Below are 21381 nucleotides of genomic sequence, written 5' to 3'. Positions count from 1 at the left end.
TCACGTTAGCCAGCTTAAACCGGTTCGGTCTAGTCCATTGTGTCCGCCGGCCGTTCCCCCGCCATCTGCCCGGTTCGTGGGTGGGGGTCCCGTCGTCTCTGTGCATCGCCATCTGGGTTCCAGGCAGCGGGGTCACAGTCTGCAGTATTTGGTGGACTGGGAGAGTTATGGCCCTGAGGAGCGGTCTTGGGTTCCCTCCCACTTTGTTTTGGACCCCGGTCTTATTTGCAACTTCCTTGCTTGTCACCCTTCTGCTCCTGGGCCGTCGAGGGTCAGCCCTTGGTGGGGGGGGGGTACTGTCAGGCTCCTGGGTTGTGGGGGTGGTTTTGGTGTTTGGTTTGTCTCTTTTTCTACTTTTATGCTTGAGTTTACTCTGTTCTGTTTTCTCTTGCTTTCTTCTCTTGGTTCATGGTGGTGGGTGTCTCCTTCTGCCTGCCACTCCCCGGTTCTGAGAGTTTCTATACACACCTGTACTGTGTTGTAGTTAGTCACTTGGGTGCTTTATAAGCTTCACGGCTTGACTCTGTCCTTCGCCAGTTCGATGCGCCTTGTGCCTTCTTATCAGCTCTGTTTTTGTATTCTTGCCTTGCTTTGTGTGCCTCATCGGTTTATGACGACTACCTGCTTGTATTTTGACCACGCTTTTGGCCTGATGTTCTTGATCCTGTTGCTTTGCTTGGACTGCCTATCTGTGTACCGAACCCAACCTGTTTACCAAGTAAATGTTTTTCCTCCACTGAGCTGTGTTCCTGCATTGTGCATTTGCATCCAGCCTGTCCTGCCTATCAAGCCTGATAAAGAGTTTTGTAATTTGGACAAACAAATACAGAGTCCAGTCTTTTCAAACAGAACCACTGAAGTTTGCAACTCATGTTAGATTTGTTGTGGGTATCTTGATGGATTCCCTCACTCATCTCTTTCATAAACACTCCCTGGAATTCTTAGGACCTCTTGCTCCACACAGACTGACCACAATGTCAAACTGAGCATTTGCTCATGTTTGGTTGAACTGGAACTTTTAGAGGTATATATGAAGGATGCCAGTCCATCAGAGGTTCCTCACCCAGCGTCTTATCCAAGGACATTGACAGGTCACATGACTGGGAATCAAAGTGAAATCAACATACTGGTCACCCATCTCCTCATCCCACTGACTCACCTGCTGCACGATATGTATGCAACAACCTTCAGTCAAACACAAGCCGTTTATCTGCTAATCTGGCAGTAAAGTCCTGATGGAAATACAGGACCCACTTTAAACAACAGAGCAGCCAAACAACCAGAAAACCACAGCAGCATGCACACTTGGACAGAGTTTTTCTCCAAATGCACTATTAACTACGCCTTCTTCCACCTTCTGTGCTTTATTACATGCACAAATGTACAATTTATCCTATGGAATAATTCTGCCATATCTATACAACATTGTAATATAATTTAGTCACCTTTCTTTAATGTAAATATTTTTCTTGTTTTTACTACAGTATGACAAGGGACTTTCCCCACTGTGGGATCAATAAGGTTTATCTTATCTTAAAATGACACTCTGCACTGTAACATTCTCATCAGTGCTTCATTTTCGAGAGAAATATTTTGTTGTCTTTAATTTACAGAAGAAGAGCTCGCTCAGATCTGATGTGGCTTTAACTTTTCAGCAAGCCTTACAAGAAGTCCTGAAACTGACTCTGTGCATGTGACGGGCTGCAATAAATTCTCCAGCACTTTTCCTGTCGGGACTTGATCAGAAACATAAAAAAAAAAAAAGAGCGAGGAGCATCACAGCTTCGTTCAGGAGCAAGTTAAGCCCTTCTTCTTCTTCTTCTCTTTCTTCGTGACAACACTGTGATTACAGTATCAAATGTTGCTTCTGTTTGGAGAAGTGATGGCAGAGGTGAGGAAGGAGAGCCGGCAGCGGTTTTCGACGCTGTGTGTGTGTGTGTGTGTGTGTAAGTTTATGGCAAGGATGAAAATTGCTAAAGGAGATGTCACTCTGGGCAGGTGGGAAGACAGGTAATTTTTAACAACCTTCTCACTTTAAGCTGACGACAACTGTGTTCTCCTGCGTGACCCCCCCCCCCCAAACACTCTTCATCTTGTTTCCCTCTTCTCTTGAACAAGTCTGAAATCCCAAGAATGTAATTGAAGCCAAAGGTTCAGAAAGTCGGCCTGCTGAGGTCTGAAGGCTGAAACGTTCTGTAAATGCCTGATTCATGAGCCACATTTATACAGAGAAATGCACAAACCCTCCACAACGGTGACTAACATCTGACACTTTCATCCTGCAATTTTGCAGTTTCCACCATCTCAGCAAACTGAGCACTGCTGAATGGTGATGGAAAAGCCTTGATAGGTTTAATTCTCTTGTCTGCCTGTAGTCCGTGCTGGGACCAAACAGTCCTCATGGAAGGGTACGTGAGTATGTGGGTGTGTGTGTGCACACGCATTATTGTTTTCTGATGCATCTGTGGAAGAAATCAACATAAAAGAAAAACAAGGCAACCAGTTTAAGGTTCAGTCACTCTGTGATGGACTGAGTAATCTAATTAATAATGGATGGATTGAAATCACTTGTTTGGTGGCAAATATCACTTAATCTGTCGGACCCTGATAGATGGATAATCTGTCCCTGATGGATGGATAACTTCACATTTTCACTGTCAACACAGAACGATTCAGCAGAACGAGTTTCCCGGTTTCAAGGTAAATAGGCACACTGGGGTGAGCTGGATTTGAGCGGGATTCGTCAAGGTCTGGATGCAAATGTGACTAGAATCCGGCTCGCTTGGGGCTCATGACATCGCACTACTTCACTACGCTTGTGCTCTGGTAATGTCTTCACACTGTGCCAGTGTTCAGTACGGCTGCAACACTGAAGATGACAAACAACCTTCTTTCTTTGTGGTCCCTTCTCGCCAAAAGAATTTGGCAGGTGCGCATCGGCATTAAGATAAACACGCTCACAGTCACACTGTCTTTTGGCAAAATGAACAGCCACTCTGGATGTCGCTGTGTCAGGAACTGTCCCCTCTGCTCGTGGTTCAAACTTCACACCATGCGCCAGTACCTTGGCCAATCAGAAGCCCCAGTTTGAAGCATCACACAACCACAGGATATGAACACAGTCCAGGACAAAACTGTAAACAAACGTGCAACCACCAGGAGAAGCTCTCCGCCTGATGCCCACTCTTGAGCACACACAAAAGTTTCCGACAGACTCGTCGGACATCAGCTGACGAGAAACGTATTTAACAAATGAGAAAACGACTTGCACAGAAAAAAATGGACATGAACGGATATCAACATTTCATATGTTAGTCATACGGTTCGTCAATTTATCAGAGCGTGACAGATACTTTCCTCACATGACTGCACACCAGGGCCATGTGTCTTTGAAAATTAGCTGATTTGTCAAACATTTCACTCTCATTTTAGGTATGTGTTTCTTTGGAATAATCAGAATGGACTGTTTCATAAAGTAAAGCTATCGTTTCAGGGGAAACTTCAGGGTGTGGATCTGGATCTGGTGTGCAGATATTTCAGAAATGTCAGAATAATATGATATCTTGTACATATATGCACATCAATAAGGAGTATTGGAGTTTTGTCACTGTTGCTGGGGCTTGCCATTTCATCCACCTGGCCTTCAAGTCTCAGCGTAGATACCGCAAATGTTTTCATTCCTGTTGTTGCCAAATACAGCCTCATGCTGAATACTCTGCTCGCTCTGTCATCTGTATCTTATTTCAGGGACCAAAGTTCCCCAATGTGATTATGGAGGTCTCACGTTTCGGCTAATTTAATCTGATCTATAGTGAAGGCAGCTTTAATATATATATCCAGGTGAAATCCGCCTCTTTTCATTTGTAAACTCTATCAATGCAACTGTGACACGTCTTTGAATTTCTGTGGAGTTTCAAGAACTCAACGGCAAGTGACTACAAACCTTCATTCCACAGAGGAGACATTACACCACAAACCCCGATGTCAAACACAACACCTGATAGCGGGGGATTGGTTTCTCAGCGCATACCTGCTCCAGGTGTACGCCTGCTTTAGGCTTGGTTTTTTTTTTTGGGTGGGGGCTGCCTTGTGAGGAAGCATGTACTTTCAGGATATGAGAAGGCCCTATAGATAACCTCAAGCTGCCATCCACAACATCACAATGTCAAAATAAAACCCAGAAACACCTTGACACAACTTGATTTAACAATGCAGGACACTGGAACCAGTTTGGGTGAAGGCATGTTTGCAATTCCTTGAATATTACAACATCTGAAAACATATCGAGACTGATAGAAGCTCAAATATGGGGGATTTTGCTGTTGACCCTGGAATGCACTTGTCTGTTGCTCCTTTTAGCACTATTTGTGTTCTTTGGAAACCCAAGTGATTTTAGATTCTCATTTTTATTTTAGACCTGGCCAAGTATGGTAAATGGACTGCATTTATATAGCACTTTTCCATCTGCATCAGATGCTCAAAGCGCTTTACACATCAATGCCTCACATTCACCCCAATGTCAGGCTGGTGCCATACAAGGCGCCCACGACACATCGGGAGCAACTAGGGGATTTAGGACCTTGCCCAAGGGCCCTTGGTGATTTTCCAGTCAGGCTGGGATTTGAATCGAGGATCCTCTGGGCTCAAGCCCAACGCTTAACTACTGGATCATCACCTCCCCTAAGCTGCCACTCTGGAGAAACCTGGTACCAGGTTTCTCCAGAGTGGCAGCTGCACAGCTTTTCAACTAGAGTCAAATCTGGGAGAATGTGCTGGGGCCACACCGTGGAACCGCCTTGGGTCCTGGATATCAATCACCCAGGCATACAACCAGTCCATCCCCACATCCCTGAAAAATCCATCGATTTACCACATTGTGGGTGTTCCCTTGGCCTTCTCAGTCCACTGGGGTCCCTCAACACTCACCCAGTTATGTGCTGGATCATGCGCACTGAAATGCGCCACATTACCAGAATGTCGATGCAATGCACGTGATACTCCTCGTCTCAGTCTCCGGAAGTAACTGCTCATTTCACACAAAGCCATTCCAGCAGTACCCAAGGATCGTCCGAGTCACTGGTCAGCATCCAAGTCTCACAAACATACAGTAAGACAGGAAGCACTAGGACCTTAAAGACTTTGAACTTTATTCACCTGCAAAAATATCAGCACAGCCTTTAATTTAGAATTTATAACCCCAGTCGTCACAGCTTAAATATGCAGCTGATACTCTGTTGGTTGGTCTCTTGCATAAAGATAATGTTGCAGATTTAGTCCAATGTTTCACCTGGGTGGATGCTTGACTCAAATGGTGCTGCTGGGCTGAATATTAATAAAAAGAAACAAATAAAACAGGGGTGCCCAAGTTTGGTCCTCGAGATCTACCTTCCTGACACGCTTAGTTGTCTCCCTACTCTAACACACCTGAATCCAATGAAAGGCTCATTAAAAGCCTGCTAACGAGTCTTTCATTGGATTCAGGTGTGTCGGAACAGGGAGACAACTAAGAGTGTCAGGAACGTAGATCTTGAGGACCAAACTTGGGCACCCCCTGAAATAAAAGAAAGGACCTAGGTATTACTATTGCACTTCGTCACAGTGACCAGGAACCAATAAATAACCGCTCTGTTCAAATTGTCAACCAGACTTGGGGGTGTATGTGTGCGCGCGTGTGTGTGTGTATGTATCCACAGCCTGAACGTCACTCTCGGTGTAGTGGAAAGCCCCCCCACTCACTTCATGGAAAAACTGGGGCACATGCTTCTTACACAATCCATTAGGCCAAATAACCACACATGAAGCCATATTATTAAAGATATTTACAATAAAATGCTCACAAAGGAGCCATTCACTCACGTTAGCCATTAGTATCGCCTTTATGTGAGGCAAGCAAGATGCCACTTCAAGACACAAGAATGATTAAATTAATCATGAATCACTGATTTCAGGTGCTCACCTTAGTCAAATCATCACCCACAGTTTGAGATGAAACATAACACTTATAAGTAGATAAAAAAAAAAACTTCTTTGTGTTCTTTGGTGGACTGCAAACCAGCTTTACAGGTGTATACTGCCACCTAATGTATTGGAGTGTTTGGAATAATGGCATCAGATATTCTAAGACAATACAATACAGAACATGAAACAATAAAAATAAAATATTGAAAAATGTACAATAAACATCTTAACATTATGAGGAAATGGCACAAGTTTGAATGTTTTAGCACAATCGTACAGCAGTTTTAGAAGACAGAACAAGAACACTGTGTGAGTGCTGTAATTTATTTATAGGCTACACCATCACGCTGCTGCAATAATTACAATGGTGTCTTTAACATTTTATTCATATATATATATATATATATATATATATATATATATATATATATATATATATATATATATATATATACACACACACACACACAATGGGGTAAAAAAGTAGTTAGTCAGCCTCTGATTGTGCAAGTTCTCCTACTTAGAAAGATGAGAGAAGTCTGTAATTTTCATCATAGGTACACTTCAACTGTGAGACAAAATGCCATTAATACAGGTAACAGATGCCATTAATACAGGTAACAGGTGGAGGACAGAAGAGCTCAGGGGCTGACTAAATACTTTTTTACCCCACTGTATATATATATATATATGCTTAAAACCTGGTAACTGCTCTTACCTCTCCTAGTTATTACAGAGAGAAATTAAGCTGTAGAACCACTAAAAGTTGACTTTTAAAGCAACTATCAGAGCCAGCTCCTTCTGTTTAAAAATTCAGTGATTAAAATTCCCAGTAAAATCACTGGCAAATCCCAGTCTCAGCTGGAGAAGATGTTTGTTATTAGATGCAAAATTAAAGCCAGACATGCTCAAGCCACTTTAACAGATAATAAAGTTGTAATTGTAAAGAGTAATATCAATAGTACCAAGCCTGTGCAGCTTTGTCCATTTTGTGTCCAATGTTTACTCCTCATTTGACCAACATGGCAGATATTTCTATGATACATAAACACCGATGTTGGGGGGAAAAAGGGAGGACACTAAAAACAACAACAAAAAAATTGCTTTGATTTAGATGGTTTAATATCACATTTATCTTTGGGGCTTGGCCTCCCGGGGTTGACGGTGCCACCAGAGGATCAAAGTTCACCAGAATGCTCATAAAAGTAAAGTCACTCCGTGTGGACGGCACAATTAAGACTGCATTTTGTTTCTGAGAGTTATTGTTCAATCAAATCAGACTAATTATTTTACCACTGTTGTTGACAAAGCAACTGAACAGAGGCTTTTTTTTCATCTTAACAAAATATAATCTGTTTAGCATCACTTGCAAACATTTCACACAAAGAATAACTGGGTCAACAATGAGTTCTGTTAACACGACCAGACTCAAAATGCTAGTAAGTTCCTTCAGCTGCTCCCTTGTTTTCACTCGGGGGTGCCACAGCAAATCCAAGGTGGAGTCGCATGTTGAATTGGCACAAGTTTTACACTGGATGCCCTTCCTGGCACAACTCCACATTACATGGAGAAATGTGGGAGGGGTGGGGTTTGAACCGGGAACCTTTCGCACTAACCACTTGGCCACCACCCCTGCAGACACAAAACCCTAGTAATTCACTTAAAAATGGTTGTTTTCTGAGGCTGTCCGATGACTGAAATGACATTTCTGCCATGTTATACTTCTGTTCTCAAGAAAAGATACTGTGTATTTCAAACAATATATTTTTTACTGATCCAGACAGAGATTAATGGTTTCAGTAACCTCTTACAGTGGGACCCATAATACTGCATTGTTCTGAATATCAGACAACTCTGATTATAAGACAACCCCTTTTTTTAAATATGTTTTGGGGAAAAGGTTTTATTAATACCAATTCTTTTTTAATACATAAGATGCTTTAATTGAAAATGCTAATAATCTTTTTTCAACCACATACAGACACAAAGGCCTGTTAATCTCTTGAAAAAAAACTATGTTTAGGACTATGGAAAGCTTTCCTGATTATTAGCATTTATGTCTTTTGTCTTCATCTTCTAACATACACTTTGTCATACTGTTATTTCATGGATGCTTGAGAGCTGTTTGATGACTCTGCATCAATTTGGTATTATAACCCCTCCCCAGTTGTGCAGGCCCCATGTTAATTTAGCATTTGTTTAATGGCAGAAAGTGCTGTCATGGAGCTGTGGAGCATTTCTTGCGAGCATATTTTTAAGTGCCATAACAACAAGAAACAGTTATGTATTTATTTTTTTAAACAGCACTCACAGCAACATGTATGCTCTGTCCACACTCATTTTATGGGTAATTGTTATTACAATTGTGGATGTACTGAAAGCCTAGACCCTGAATATAAGACAACCCCATTTTTTTAGATTTCTCTCCAAGAAAATAAAAATTCAAAACAATATGGTATATCATACTTCATACAGCCGTATAAAAGGTTGGCACAAGAGCTTACTAATTCAAAAGATGGGCTCCTGTTAAAGTAGAGAAATTCTTAAAATCCATCCACTAAGTTGTTTTTTCCCCTGAAGGACAGTGACAGTTTCACTGTTCAAGGGAATGTGACTCACATGGCAGACAAACACAGAGAGACAAATCTGTCACACAAAGGAGTGTTTGTACAAATACACCCGGTCTGGTGAAATCACGAGTTCAGTCTGTGACAGAATACAGGCATCATGGAAAAGTACAGGAACATAGCTGCTTCACCAGCCACAATATCATAAACAAATATATCAGTCTTGTTTTGGGGCTCAGCAGTAGTCAAAATGTATCAGGTGGAATGTTCTGAATGCAGAGTTACTGGTCTGAATCAACAGAATAAGAGAAAAACATGGGAACAATGAAAAAGCTATAAAGTCCTTCCTTTGTTCAGGAACCGAATGTAATCATCCTTGAGCAAGGCACTGATCTCAGTGAAAACTTCTGAGAAAATATTATGCCCAAAATACCCCCGAAAAATCAACATACTTATTATTGGTAAAAGACGGTAACAAGTCCAATAAAAAAATGAATTCTATGGCAAAGAGCAGCAGTGGCCTTGGTGGCCATCAGACATCAGCTTTGCAAATGAAAGAAATGGGGAAATTCAACAAATTCTATTTTCACACCATGCATGTAATGATGGGATTATGCCTAGCAACAACACCAGATGTGTCCAGCAGGTGGCATAGATCAACAGTCAATGTATTTTCTATTTGTCACCATGTGACAAACACACACACTTGTTGACATTTGCCTGCATTCCACCCCAACAAAGGTGGTGACCCCGAGGTTCCAGTAGTGAGCTTGTGACCAGAAGATCCCCTGTTCGATTCCTACCACTGTGACTGTGAGGCATCATTGTAAAGCACTTTGTGCTTCTGCATTATTGAAGGGAGTCATTATTTAAGCAATTACAAATTATATCCACCAGGGGGCAGATTATCAGTGAATCATCACAGGCTGACACCAGGAAGTCCAGATTTGACGTATTTGTCACGTAGTGCTACGGGGCGATGCAATTCAATACAAATCTGTAAAATTGCCAAAATGTTCCAACATTTTAGCTTTATTATTGTTGTTGTTGTTTTGTCAAAGTATTTTATCCTGTTTGTATTCAAACTCAAATGGAGCAATTCAACCAAAAGTAATATCACTCAGAACAGCAGGATAGATTGTTCTACCTCCTGACTGTTTCTCTTTAAATATGGTGGAAATGTAGGATAGTTTGTTCAACAGTACCTTGGTTTGAGTAATCCCAAACAGATCACATCCAAGAAGCTAAAGACTAATGGTGAAAAAAACACTAAGTGCATCGAACCCAAGGTCTGATATAGTTTATCTTTTTCACACTGAGATTACACAAGTTATTTCTCTCTTTGACTCCTGGTCAAGTCATCTAAATGGTTTTAATCAGTAAAATATCAGCAAAATTGGCTGAAACAATAATTGAAAATACAGGTATAATGAAGAAACAAGTATTTCTCTTATTCAGTGAGACAATGCCATACATACTTATTGTCTTATATACTTTGATAGTTCTATATTAATTAAAATTAATTCTGATCACCAGCAATCATAAAACCCCCATCCAGAATGTAAATGTACGCACCTCTGCACCAGAATATTTGTTGGTCTGGATGACCAGGTTGTCAATGCTCACATCTTCAGCCACAGGCATGTTACGGAACTGGAGGGAAAATATTTCTTTTCGGGTTGGAGCATCTGGAAGAGGCACATAGATGATTCGGTCAAGGCGACCTGGACGCATCAGAGCCTGTCGGGTGGAAAAGAAGTCAGTTACCCATCAGTTAACCATCATATTCTACAAAATATCACGTCTAAGCTGTAGACATTCAGGAAAACCTTTGGTGACATTCTAAATATGACATATAACATATTTATACAAATGTGCTATATTATAAAAGATGTGTATGTACAAGTAAGATAAAGCTTTGTAGCATAAAATTTAGTGTTGAAGGAGTTCCTTTCCTACAGTTGTTTGGCACTTTGACACAAGTTAGACCATAAGTTATTTTTGCCAGAATAAAACTTTAAATACAGCGTTCTGGGTCGACACGCACTTACAAAATTCTGCCCTAAAACAAGTACAAACTCTCTCAACAACAGAATAATTTGCAGTCTGTTGGACAAGACCGGATTGCACATTTAAAATATACAGTAAATTATTGTTTGACTAAGGCAGCTAGCTAGTCTGGTCCAGTTACGACAACGGCATAGCCAGCTCGTTTAGTTTGTTAGCATGTAGAATGTTCATAAATGGAGTTGTTGCTGAGCTACTTTGCAAGCAAATATTGTATTCTGAGGTGTTCATTATAATCATCATCAGTTTGATGGCCAACTCGTGATTTCAGTTAAATAAACTTTACAGGAACAACATGGGAAGTAACACATTACTTTAATCACATTACATTTGACTGTAATGCAGTAATTTAAACAACTACTGTTATCAATTCAGTAATCACACTGCAGTGCCTAAGAGCACATGCAAAGATTACTGGGTTCCCCTGAACACAGCGTGAACTCGACTGGCTAGCAGCCAGTAACTTTGTTTACTCTCACAACGAGTGACAAAACAGCTGAGCTCATTTGAGATAAACAGTGTTTGTCTGTTGATTTCCATTCTCATGGAATATTCAGGGGGACAGTGCAGTCATATAAAGTGGAGGCAAAACATGGATTAAAGACCTTCCTTCATTTTTCTACTGGCTGCTACACACATAAGTCAAACATCCATTAAACCAGGTTGTTATTGTAAAAACGTATTTTTTTCTTAATAACATACCTGGTTAAATAAAGGTTAAATAAAAATAATTAACTACTTTTTTGTGGAAATAATTTGTTTTAATAACTTTTACAGAAATATCTTGTTTGTGTGTGTTATGTAGTGAACATTTGGCGAGCAAAAATGCCCCATAGGCTTCAACAAAAATTAATTAAAAAAAGCAACAGAACTCTTAAACTTTGCAAAACTGCAAAAATGCGTGTGAGAGAGAGAGAGAGAGAGAGAGAGAGAGAGAGAGAGAGAGAGAGAAAGAGAGAGAGAGAGAAATCCATGTCTTTATAGGAATTTATTATGTGAGCACAGTGTGCATAGGTTAAACATGTGGCGAAAGGCTGTTGCTGAGAAACGCAACTCAACAATTAATAAATCCTAATAAAAGGTAAGTACTTTCCACAGACTAAAGTACGGAATTTTACACAGCATAAGTCACAGTTACTTTTTACTAGTTTTGGAGGCCCTGCAACTTGTACTCGGGTGTGACTTATATACCGAAAAATCATAACTTTATTATTAATAATAGCAAGTATTTATCATTTATGATTATTATTTGTTATAATTATTATTTATTTATTATTTATATAGAACTTCACCAGGAATCAAAGCACTATAGAAAGTAAACTCCAATAATAAAAGAATAAATGACAATAATGCACAAAAATTCCAAATTAAAGAACTGGTAATACAGAAAAAGGTGTGACTTATACTTCAGTGCAATTTATATATCTTTTTTTTTTTTATCATGAAGAGGCATTTTTTTAACAGGTGAGACTTATACTCCAGAAAATCCAGTAATATGTTACATTTTTTTAAAGTAGCGAGTAATGTCTAACGCATTACCTTTTTTCTACCCCTTACCTGTACATATCACTCAATTATCATATACTTATAAATGATACGCCAATATGATTGGATAAAACACTAAAGAATAAATAGCAATACACCCTTGTGATATTTTCGCGGACCGGTAATATTTTTCATACCACCCGAGTAAGTGAATGTCGCCTTGGTAATCAGCCAATCCATACATATGTTGTGACATCACGGCACGTGCGATCCTAGATACTGTCAATGTGTAATTTAATACAGTGGTCCCTCACTATATCGCGGTTCACCTTTTGCGGCCTCGCAGTTTCGCAGATTTTTTTAGTGCAATGTTGCATGCTTCTTTTTTTTTTTTTTAACAGCGCATTGTGTTCTGCGTCCTTATCAGGTGGACCGGTCGCGGCACCGGTCGGCATCACCGCGATTGCACTCACTGCCTCCAATGCGCTTACTGAGTCTGCGGGTTCTGTAAGTGCCACAGTGGGCCACTCACACCGCCCCCATCTGCTGTGCCGAGCTGCATCCAACTCCAGGACCATGTCCAGAGACTACGCTCGCTGTTTTGATGCGCAGCGCCCGCTGCATGGTCTTGGTAACCGCAGCCACAGAGCTCCGTGGCCATGACTTGGATTTTTTGCAGGTCCCGCATCCATACCCGCATTTACACCCTTCGGCCTCAGGGTGTATAAAGCCATATTCATTGGTGAACAACTGATAACTGATAATACATCTTGTTTGACAAATCCAATACTGTCCAGGAGTCATGTTAGATGACAATATATAACGATTAGCGCCGCATTGTCAACACACAAGTAGCTCAGGGGCTACATGGTGTTTCTAGGTTAGTCTATTCTACGACACCATACAGAGAAAAATACAAATGTATTTGCATTCACATGTTTTTTTACACTTGCACACATTAACAGCGACAGTCTGTGCCCCAGAGTACGGTAAGCTGGCTGTTAATGATTTAAAAAAATAGGGCTGAGGTATTTTGCTGGCACCTGGTAACAGGCAGAATGGGTATTAACACTGGACAATACATTCCTGGATGTGACATTTGACCTCTTTATAACAGTGATCTGGCAACTTGGATACCAAGCAAATTTCTAAAATGCACGCTGTGTGACATTAAAGCTTTCCACTCCCAGCAGTCAGTCTGCAGACGATCTTGATGCAATCTGATAAACCGTCTACTTCCTGCAGATGACATCTCTGTGACCCCCAAACAGGCCTCAAGTTCCCAAACCGCCACTGTCTCTCTTGTCAGACGTCATTAAGTGGCAGGCGCCTCTCAAATGCAGACAGACAAATATGCCCCGCCTCCACTGGCTCTCTTCAGCGGGGCTGTGATGAGCTGTGGTACTGTATGATATTGTTTGGGGTGTGTGTGTGTATGTGTGTGTGCAGGAGAACAGCAAGATTTTAAAAGGCATTTCATTCATTGTGAAACAGCTCTTTAATTTCAGCTCTGGAACAAGAGTAAATGAGGGAGGAAGAGAAAAATGTCAACCCAAGCTGACATTTTAATTGTTATTGTTCTCTGAAGGCTGGTGGACGCCTGGATTAGGTCCAGACAGGCCACAGCAGGGATCAAACCCGGCTGGCAGCAGACACACGCAGACGCAGGCCGCACAGGAGGTCATGTCAGGAGTGATCAGTAAAGATCGGAGGGACTGGACCAGCAGCCTTTGAACTCCTTTTAACATTATCACGCTGTTATTCCAACTCCTCCATGTCTCTCATCTGTCCGTGGTTCTGTTATAACAGATGAAGAACATTTATAGCACATCATCCTGACTGCTTGGTGAGTTCATCAGGGCAATCTAGAAAGGTCAGGAGTTCAAGTGAATGAGGTTGGAAGAAATTACACTCAGAATTTTGGGGTTTAAAACACAATCGTATTAAAATAAGGACTCTTGCAGTGTTTCTAAATGACCAAAAAAAAAAAAAAAAGAAAATCTGGAAAAGGATATTGAGAACGATATAGCATGTTTCCACCCTACCACGTGATTAAAAATCAAGTGATGCAAGAAATTTGAAATTTTAGGCCCTGTGTCCATATCGCTTGTATTTCTTTACTGGCAGAAAAGCGCAGAGAGAGTGCCAAAAAACACTTCATCTCAGAACTTTCTTAAAAAGGGGGGAAAAGTGCTTCTCATGGGATCTTGTTGCAACAATGTTTGAAATGAATTTATTTTGAACAAAGGAAAAAATAAACAAATAAATGGCTAAAGACTACTTTATAAATATATGGCAATAAAAAGCACTCACCCTCAGCAGGAACCATTTTTTTTTTGGCTTTATTGTGATCAGCTGACTTGACTCAGTGCAAAAGCCTCACCTTCCATAAGTTTTGTTCTGTCTAATTGGTTGCCTGAAAAGGTGCTGCAGTGACATCAGAACAGTTTTCTGAAAAAAAAATTGGAGGATTTTCAACTTAAAGTAGTCAGAGTGGCTGCACAAAACAGCAGAGCACTTTGAAAAAAGTCTCTGGGCACTAAGTTTTTCTCAAGGTGGTTGCATGCAGCCACATACGCTCCATTATCATTTAGAGTAATTGGAAAAAAGCATTATATGGACACTGGGCCTCAACTGCAACTGACTGGAGTCCTGTCCTGGGTGTGTCCCGCCTCGCGCTCTATGGTTGCTTTGATGGGCTCCAGCCCCCTGCTACCCTTAACTGGACTAAGCAGTTGAAGGTGAGTGAGTGTGTGTGTGTGTCCTGTCCAGGAGGTGTTGTAGAGTTTCACCCGCTTGACACATTGGTATTTTGGATAAGTACCCACCTGATGAGCCTCAGGGGCCTGTGTAGAACTTCTGGTTTCATCTACATTTGATGTAACACATAACAGAGAACATCTTACTAATGTCGGCCAAAGTACTTAAGATAATCCAGATCAACTGGTTCACTTGAATGGGATGGGTAGAAACATGATGAAAATGAAAACTTAAACTGTTACTTCAGAGGAATGAGTGATATAAAGCTGTTGTAGTGGCTCTTAGACCTTGTAATGAACATTTTGCTGGTGATGGTCTAGTGGTTAAGTGTTGGTCTTTAGAAGGATCCAGAGGATCCTCGGTTCAAACCCCAGTCTGACCGGAAAATCACTAAGGGTCCTTGGGCAGTCCATTTATCATTTCCCAAACAGTAGACATTCAATCTAAAATACAGGGACTGCTTGTTTAGCCTTCAAGAATTTCCACCACACATCCAAGTATGCAAGCGACTCCTTCAGTTGGATTTACTTGGAAAAGTGGCTAATCATCTTGAAACCTAATCCAGAAGTCCAGTTGCTTTAGCGTGAACATCTATACATTGTCTACTCAGATGACTGAGAACCATCACTGACAGCCATTATCAACCATCATGGAATACTTAAGAGACTAAATGACAATTCAATCAGAAAACCAAAAGATTAAAAAGAATGGGGGGGACAATAGCTGGAGCTCTACACTCATGACACTGTGGTAGACTAGACAACAAGAAAAGGCCTTAAGGATAAAACATTTTAAGCTCATCTGTATTCTTAAGTGTGCAAACAGATTTTTTTAAATGGACCGACTCCTCCGGTTACTGTGGTGAGGGGCAGTTTTACTGCATTTTAATTTGTTTTTTGTCTTCCTGTGTATGTGTTTGGAATGCAAGAGGAAGGAAACTGGTGAAAAACATCAGTTGCTACCCCTAGGTAACCACAACAGAGTCACAGTGGACAATAGATGGATCATGAGGGGAAATGTTCTTGTTCAACTTTCTCATTTGAGGAGAGGATCTGGCTATGGGAGACAAAGACACGAGAATAATAAAGTACTGAAATGCAGAGGCTTGATGGCTGCAATAGTAAATCCAAAGACTGTTTGGCAACAGAAGTTAAAAACTAAATGAGAAACTATCGTGAAAAGGAAGAATGCGGTTCTTGAAGACAGTTCTCTGGTTGCACTTGCACGAGTTCCAAGTACAGCAAAGACTATTTAAATTTATTAAAAGTAGAAGTAGCCCATTGGACCACAGCGTATCACCCGATTCCGTAGTATGAAGCAGATGAGCATCTACAACTCCGCTTGAATGGGATGCCGCTCCGAGACAGGCCAGTCCGGCATCCCATTCAGGGGGAGTTCTAGCCTTGGTACCTATGGGGTGTCATGGGAACCTGATACCCATTGTCAGATAGGTGGACTGAGACAATGCAGATGAAGTGTCTTGTCCAAGGATGCAGACAGGTAGCCTGATGAACACACCTGGAATGAAACCCCTCTCTATATATTGGGAGTTCTGCTCCTTAACCCACAGAGCCATGTGCTCTGCTATGTATAATACTCTGGAGAGCAAATGAACTCTAGCACACTTTGTTTCTCGAACCCAGTGATTCCCAATCCTGGTCATGCAGACCCAAAGTACTGCACATGATGAGCCAAACCAGGTGTGTTCAAATATCTGTTGATTGGCTGAAGACACCTGACTGAGATGATCTGGTCTGAGCAGATTCAGGACAAGTTAAAAAAAAAACTGCAGAACTTTGGTCCCAAGGACCAAGTTTTGGGAAAAACTGCTTGAACCCTACATTGACTTTTGGAATAATTGCCTTTAATTGAACACTTGTTTAATGTTTTGTTACTGTCAGGACTGCTTCATGTTGTGTGACATTCCAAACTCAAATAAAATACAAAATGCAAAATGACTTTGCTGCAAGAGAAATTGACAAAGGTAAAACTGAAGACAACATAAAACTCTAGAGTATGAAACAAAGTAATGTTTTATTTTGAAGACTTTTTGCACGTTTGTGTTTGTTTCAGAACTGAAATGATTCATGGATCCTTGATGCAAAATGGGAAAAAAAGAGAAGTTCCTGATTTTAAGAGGTTTGTTATTTCTGAAGCAGTTCCTGTATTGTCAAGTGGTTCAAGCGTTGGTGTGGGAATGAAATCTTAAAACTACACAACAACAATGTGAACGTTTTCCGTTGAGTTCTTTGCATTGTGATGATGGGTTTTGTCGGTATGAGGCAGGGGCGGGGGGGGATTGCAATCTGTGGTTGTTTGTCACAGCAGGTCGAGTCTGTCGCAGCAGTGTGGATTCCTCTAAGCAGAGGACGTGCCAGGGACACTTCCTGAGTTGTTCTCCATGCAAGTATTAATTGGCTGCATGCCAGCGCAAACCTGCTGACCCCAAGCTAAAAAACACCAACTCTCTCATGTGCGTTGACAAATAAATGTGTGCACGCAAGCAAGCATGTAAGGACACACAAATGCACAATTCTAGCAAAGAGCTTAGTATTTAATTTGAGATCCATTATACTTTTGCAAAGTACCTTCTCAGTACTTTATGAGCATTCTCTCCGTAGAGTTAACGGCTTCTTGGTGCTTAGGTTCCAAGGTGCTCCCTCCAAGCTGAGCCGACCCTCGTCTCAGAGACTGCTAAACTCATCTGACTGCCTTCAAGGAAAAGAAAAGACCTTTCCCCCCCTTTTTCCTCTCAGCAAGAGCAGGGGGCCCATCCATCACTTAAAAAGATACACTTCCTGTTCTCAAGGATCCGGGGTTAGGGGTGGGAGAGGTGGAGGGAGGGGGACCCTGAAAGACACATACTTGGCTTGGCGTGTTGGACAAGTGTTGATGGACTCTTTTCGTAATGGCATCATTCTACCTAAAGTTCTCCAGTTGTAGAAGGTGAGAGAGACAGAGGAAGGGAAGGAGAGGACGGAGGAAAAAGCAAGATGATGGGGACCCAAATAATACACTTGGAAGAAGGGTTTCCAAAAACAAATTTGCTACTCAGAAACTGATCGATACTAAAATTCCTATTGGATTAGACAGTCATTTGCAACTGTATTGAAACTTTGCTATCTTGGCCTCCTTGCTTGGTAATTAAAATAAAAGCTAGCCAAAGGAAAAAGAAAAGGTATTAGATATGACAAGATTGCATTCATCGCTCTCATTTAAGTGTCGTTTGGTGTCAAAGCTGTCACTTCCAGGTCTACTCACAGCTTTATACTAATGCTGCATTCAAGATGGCTCAGAAATCCCAAGTTGGAAATGTCTGACCACTGTGTATCACTTGATGAAAACAATATGGATGATTGCAGTAACATTTTAAAGCTTTGTTGTCTTTTACAACACAGATACATTGTTAATAAGCTATTCTGGGAATTTTTTTTATGTTTTTTGCAGTACCTCAGACAACCTAAAATAGTCTGTTTTTTTGTTGCATAACCAAATAAAGTATTTGTCATACACCTTACAGTTTGTTCCTGTATTTTTGTTTAGCACTACATCAGACAACTTAAAAATAGGGAATGGACGACTAGTTGTAATAGTCGACTATGACTAGCTAACATCCGACTAGTCGACTATGTTTTATTAGTTGACTAGTGGAAAGCCACTTATTAAGTCCATTTAACCATTCACTTAGTGAAGAAAATGTGTGAACCTTGGCAGGTGAAATAGTCAGCTCAAATGGTTCATCTATGCCTAATAAATGAATGCTGTTTTTTGTATTTGTGATTTTGTGCTTATATTTGGTAAAATAGATGTCACATTTGACTTTCACCATGAAGATTCAAAATTGGCTTAATTCATTCAATGTGAAATTTAGTCACCGCCTAAATGATGACTAATGGTACCCGACTTGTCGAGTAATGATTTTCATTAGTCGTCCCAGCTTACTTAAAAATACTCTTGTCATTGATGTTACTGTTTGTATTGTTCTTATCTTTAGCTTCAAAATAGTAAGCCCCTTTGGCTTCTTCCTGGTTCACTCGCGGTCGCCACAGCAGGGCCGAGGTGGTTCTGCATGTTTATTTGGTATGGGTTTTATGCCAGATGGCCATCTTGATGCACACTGCATGGAGAATGGGCAGGAGTAGCCTTGAACTGGGAACTTTCCACACTTGAAAAAGCACTCTAACCGTTTGGCCACCAGGCCACTTCATTTTCTGTTATTTTTTTCCCTAGTGGTATTAAGTATTTTCCTGGGTATCTGTATCAAGTTTGAAATTCTAGTATCGTGACAACCCAAACTGGAAGTACTACAGGACCAAAATCCTGCAAACAGCAACAGATAAGTACCGTGGGAGATCTCAAACCTCCATCTGCAAACTGCACTCGGATACATTCCTTGATTTCCTAATGCAAGGCTGTATAATGGTTTGCATCCTGCTTGTTGTACGGCTGACATGATAAGCGTCATTACATACGAGCAATTAGTAAGTAGAAATGTTCTTAGGTAAGAAATTCCAACTGCCTTCAAGTGAACATTAAGTGATTTATATGCTGCTACATGTATATCCTTTGACAATCCTGCAGGGCAAAACTAAGCAAAGTATGATGATGCGAAAAGACTCGAATGCGAATCAAAAACGGAGAGGAAAACAAAACTCCCATATGCTTTATCTGCACCAAGTTGCACTGTCCATAACAGTGATCATTCCAGGCATTGCAGTCTTCCTCTAGACGTGATTACATCTTAATGACAGATGACTTCCTATCTATGAAAGCTGGTACCTTGCCGTAACCAGTATGGAATGCTGGGAATCTTGCCCTTAGAGCATTCTAAGCCAGCCTCAATCTGACCTGCTCTCATCTTCAAACTGTTTACAGACGGATGCCCCCGCAATTCACTTTTCTTATTTTTAGATGGAGGCCCAGACGCAGCGTGGCTAACTCAAGAACTCAAGATCAAAGTGGCTTTGTTTGGCATTCCTGATCAAAGGCAAAGCCGCAGTGATGATCATGTCCATGATTCTGAATATCAAGGCCAAGCTTTTTCAAGGACTATTCATGAAACTGTTTCTGTGAAACTTTCTTATATTTTTGCTTTCTCTGTGAAGGTGATAGGCGGTTGGCTGTCTTGCCTGAAAAGATGCAAGTTTCCTGCCTCAAGGCATTTGCTGTATGTGGTTTCCTAACCTGCCAGTCCACAATCCTCAAAGGCTTCTGTGAGTCATCCCCAGTCAGATGGGCCACCCTGAATTCATGTATGAAAACAAAACTTGCAGCGAGAGTGGCGGGAATACACTTCGAGAGGTCAAAAACGTTCAATTCTGGAACTTGACTTTGGGAAATGATTAAAAGACAAAGACCAAACATTGCTAATTTTGGCGGTTGTCTATCTTTTAGGTGTCTTAGTTATATGAACACGTAACTCGGCAAGTAAATAAGTGAAAGTTTCTTGTAGGTTTTGGAATGTGGCTGATGTACAACAACATTCTCCGCTGCATCACAGCGAGTCCACACCCTCTTCAGAGAAAACACCAATTTCAAACACAAAGGACTTGAAAGATCACAGGGCATTTTCAGACTTGACCCAAATACTTCAGACCAGATTGAGATTAGTTTTCTTGAGTCTTGTTCTTGAATGTAACTCTCTCTTTCTCTCTCTCTCTCTCTCTCTCTCTCTCTCACACACACACACACACACACACACACACACACACACACACACACACACACACACACACACACACACACACACACACACACACACACACACACACACACACACACACACAGACATATTTAATTTATGTATGGAGGGCCAAACCAAATCACAAGTCACCTCAATAATCCACGAGGCCAAAGCCAATCTTGACCTAATCCATACCACTGAAGGTGCCCAAACAACACTTTCAGTCCAGCCTCAGTGTACCATGACCAACATAAAAATGCACGGTGGCCATCCCAGGGTGGCAGCTATAGCCAGATCGGGGTCAACGAAGGATTATACAGGGTCAATGTTTCAAAATGCTCCAGTTATACTGAAAAGTGTACCACAGTATTAGTCTGATCATAAATATTCCAAAGAGGTATACTTTGGACACTGACCTTGTTTAAGCATTACTTTGGAGACCAAACATTCAACACAGTCAAAACTATTCCATTTATTCATCCGATTATCTCAACCAATAATTTACATGAATTTTTTTCACCAAAATTGGAGCAATTTTACCTTTCTAACTCTGTACAAGCTGAAATTGACATTGTTCAACATTTTTGCTGTTTTAAGATTAGAGATAACTTTACTGATGCTGTGGGAAGCCTCCCTCAGGGAAATTGAGGTTCCAGCAGCATTGTATAGCAACACACAGGGTAAGACTTCAGACTTCAGACAACTTTATTCATCCCAAAAAAGGGGCAATTACGTTTACACTCCTATTACCTCAGACAAGATACAGCAATTAATCCACAATTATTACTTGTTTACCGTAATAATGGCACACATCAAAATTAAAGACAACACATATAAATTTGACATTGTTTATGTGCACTA

The 21381-nt window shown here is 40.9% G+C and overlaps 1 protein-coding gene across 1 annotated transcript in view; it reads right to left on the bottom strand.

Annotated features, from left to right (window-relative positions):
- Positions 1–21381, bottom strand: part of spata5 (spermatogenesis associated 5) — a 253710-nt gene that overhangs the window by 33321 nt on the left and 199008 nt on the right. Inside the window, exon 16 of the mRNA XM_034182173.1 lies at positions 10101–10265. Coding sequence (XP_034038064.1) covers positions 10101–10265 — 165 coding nt within the window. The remainder of the gene's footprint in view (positions 1–10100; positions 10266–21381) is intronic.

The sequence above is a fragment of the Thalassophryne amazonica genome, chromosome 11 (genome assembly GCF_902500255.1).
Source record: "Thalassophryne amazonica chromosome 11, fThaAma1.1, whole genome shotgun sequence".
Taxonomy (NCBI): Eukaryota; Metazoa; Chordata; class Actinopteri; order Batrachoidiformes; family Batrachoididae; genus Thalassophryne; species Thalassophryne amazonica.
This window is presented reverse-complemented; position numbering and strand designations above follow the sequence as displayed.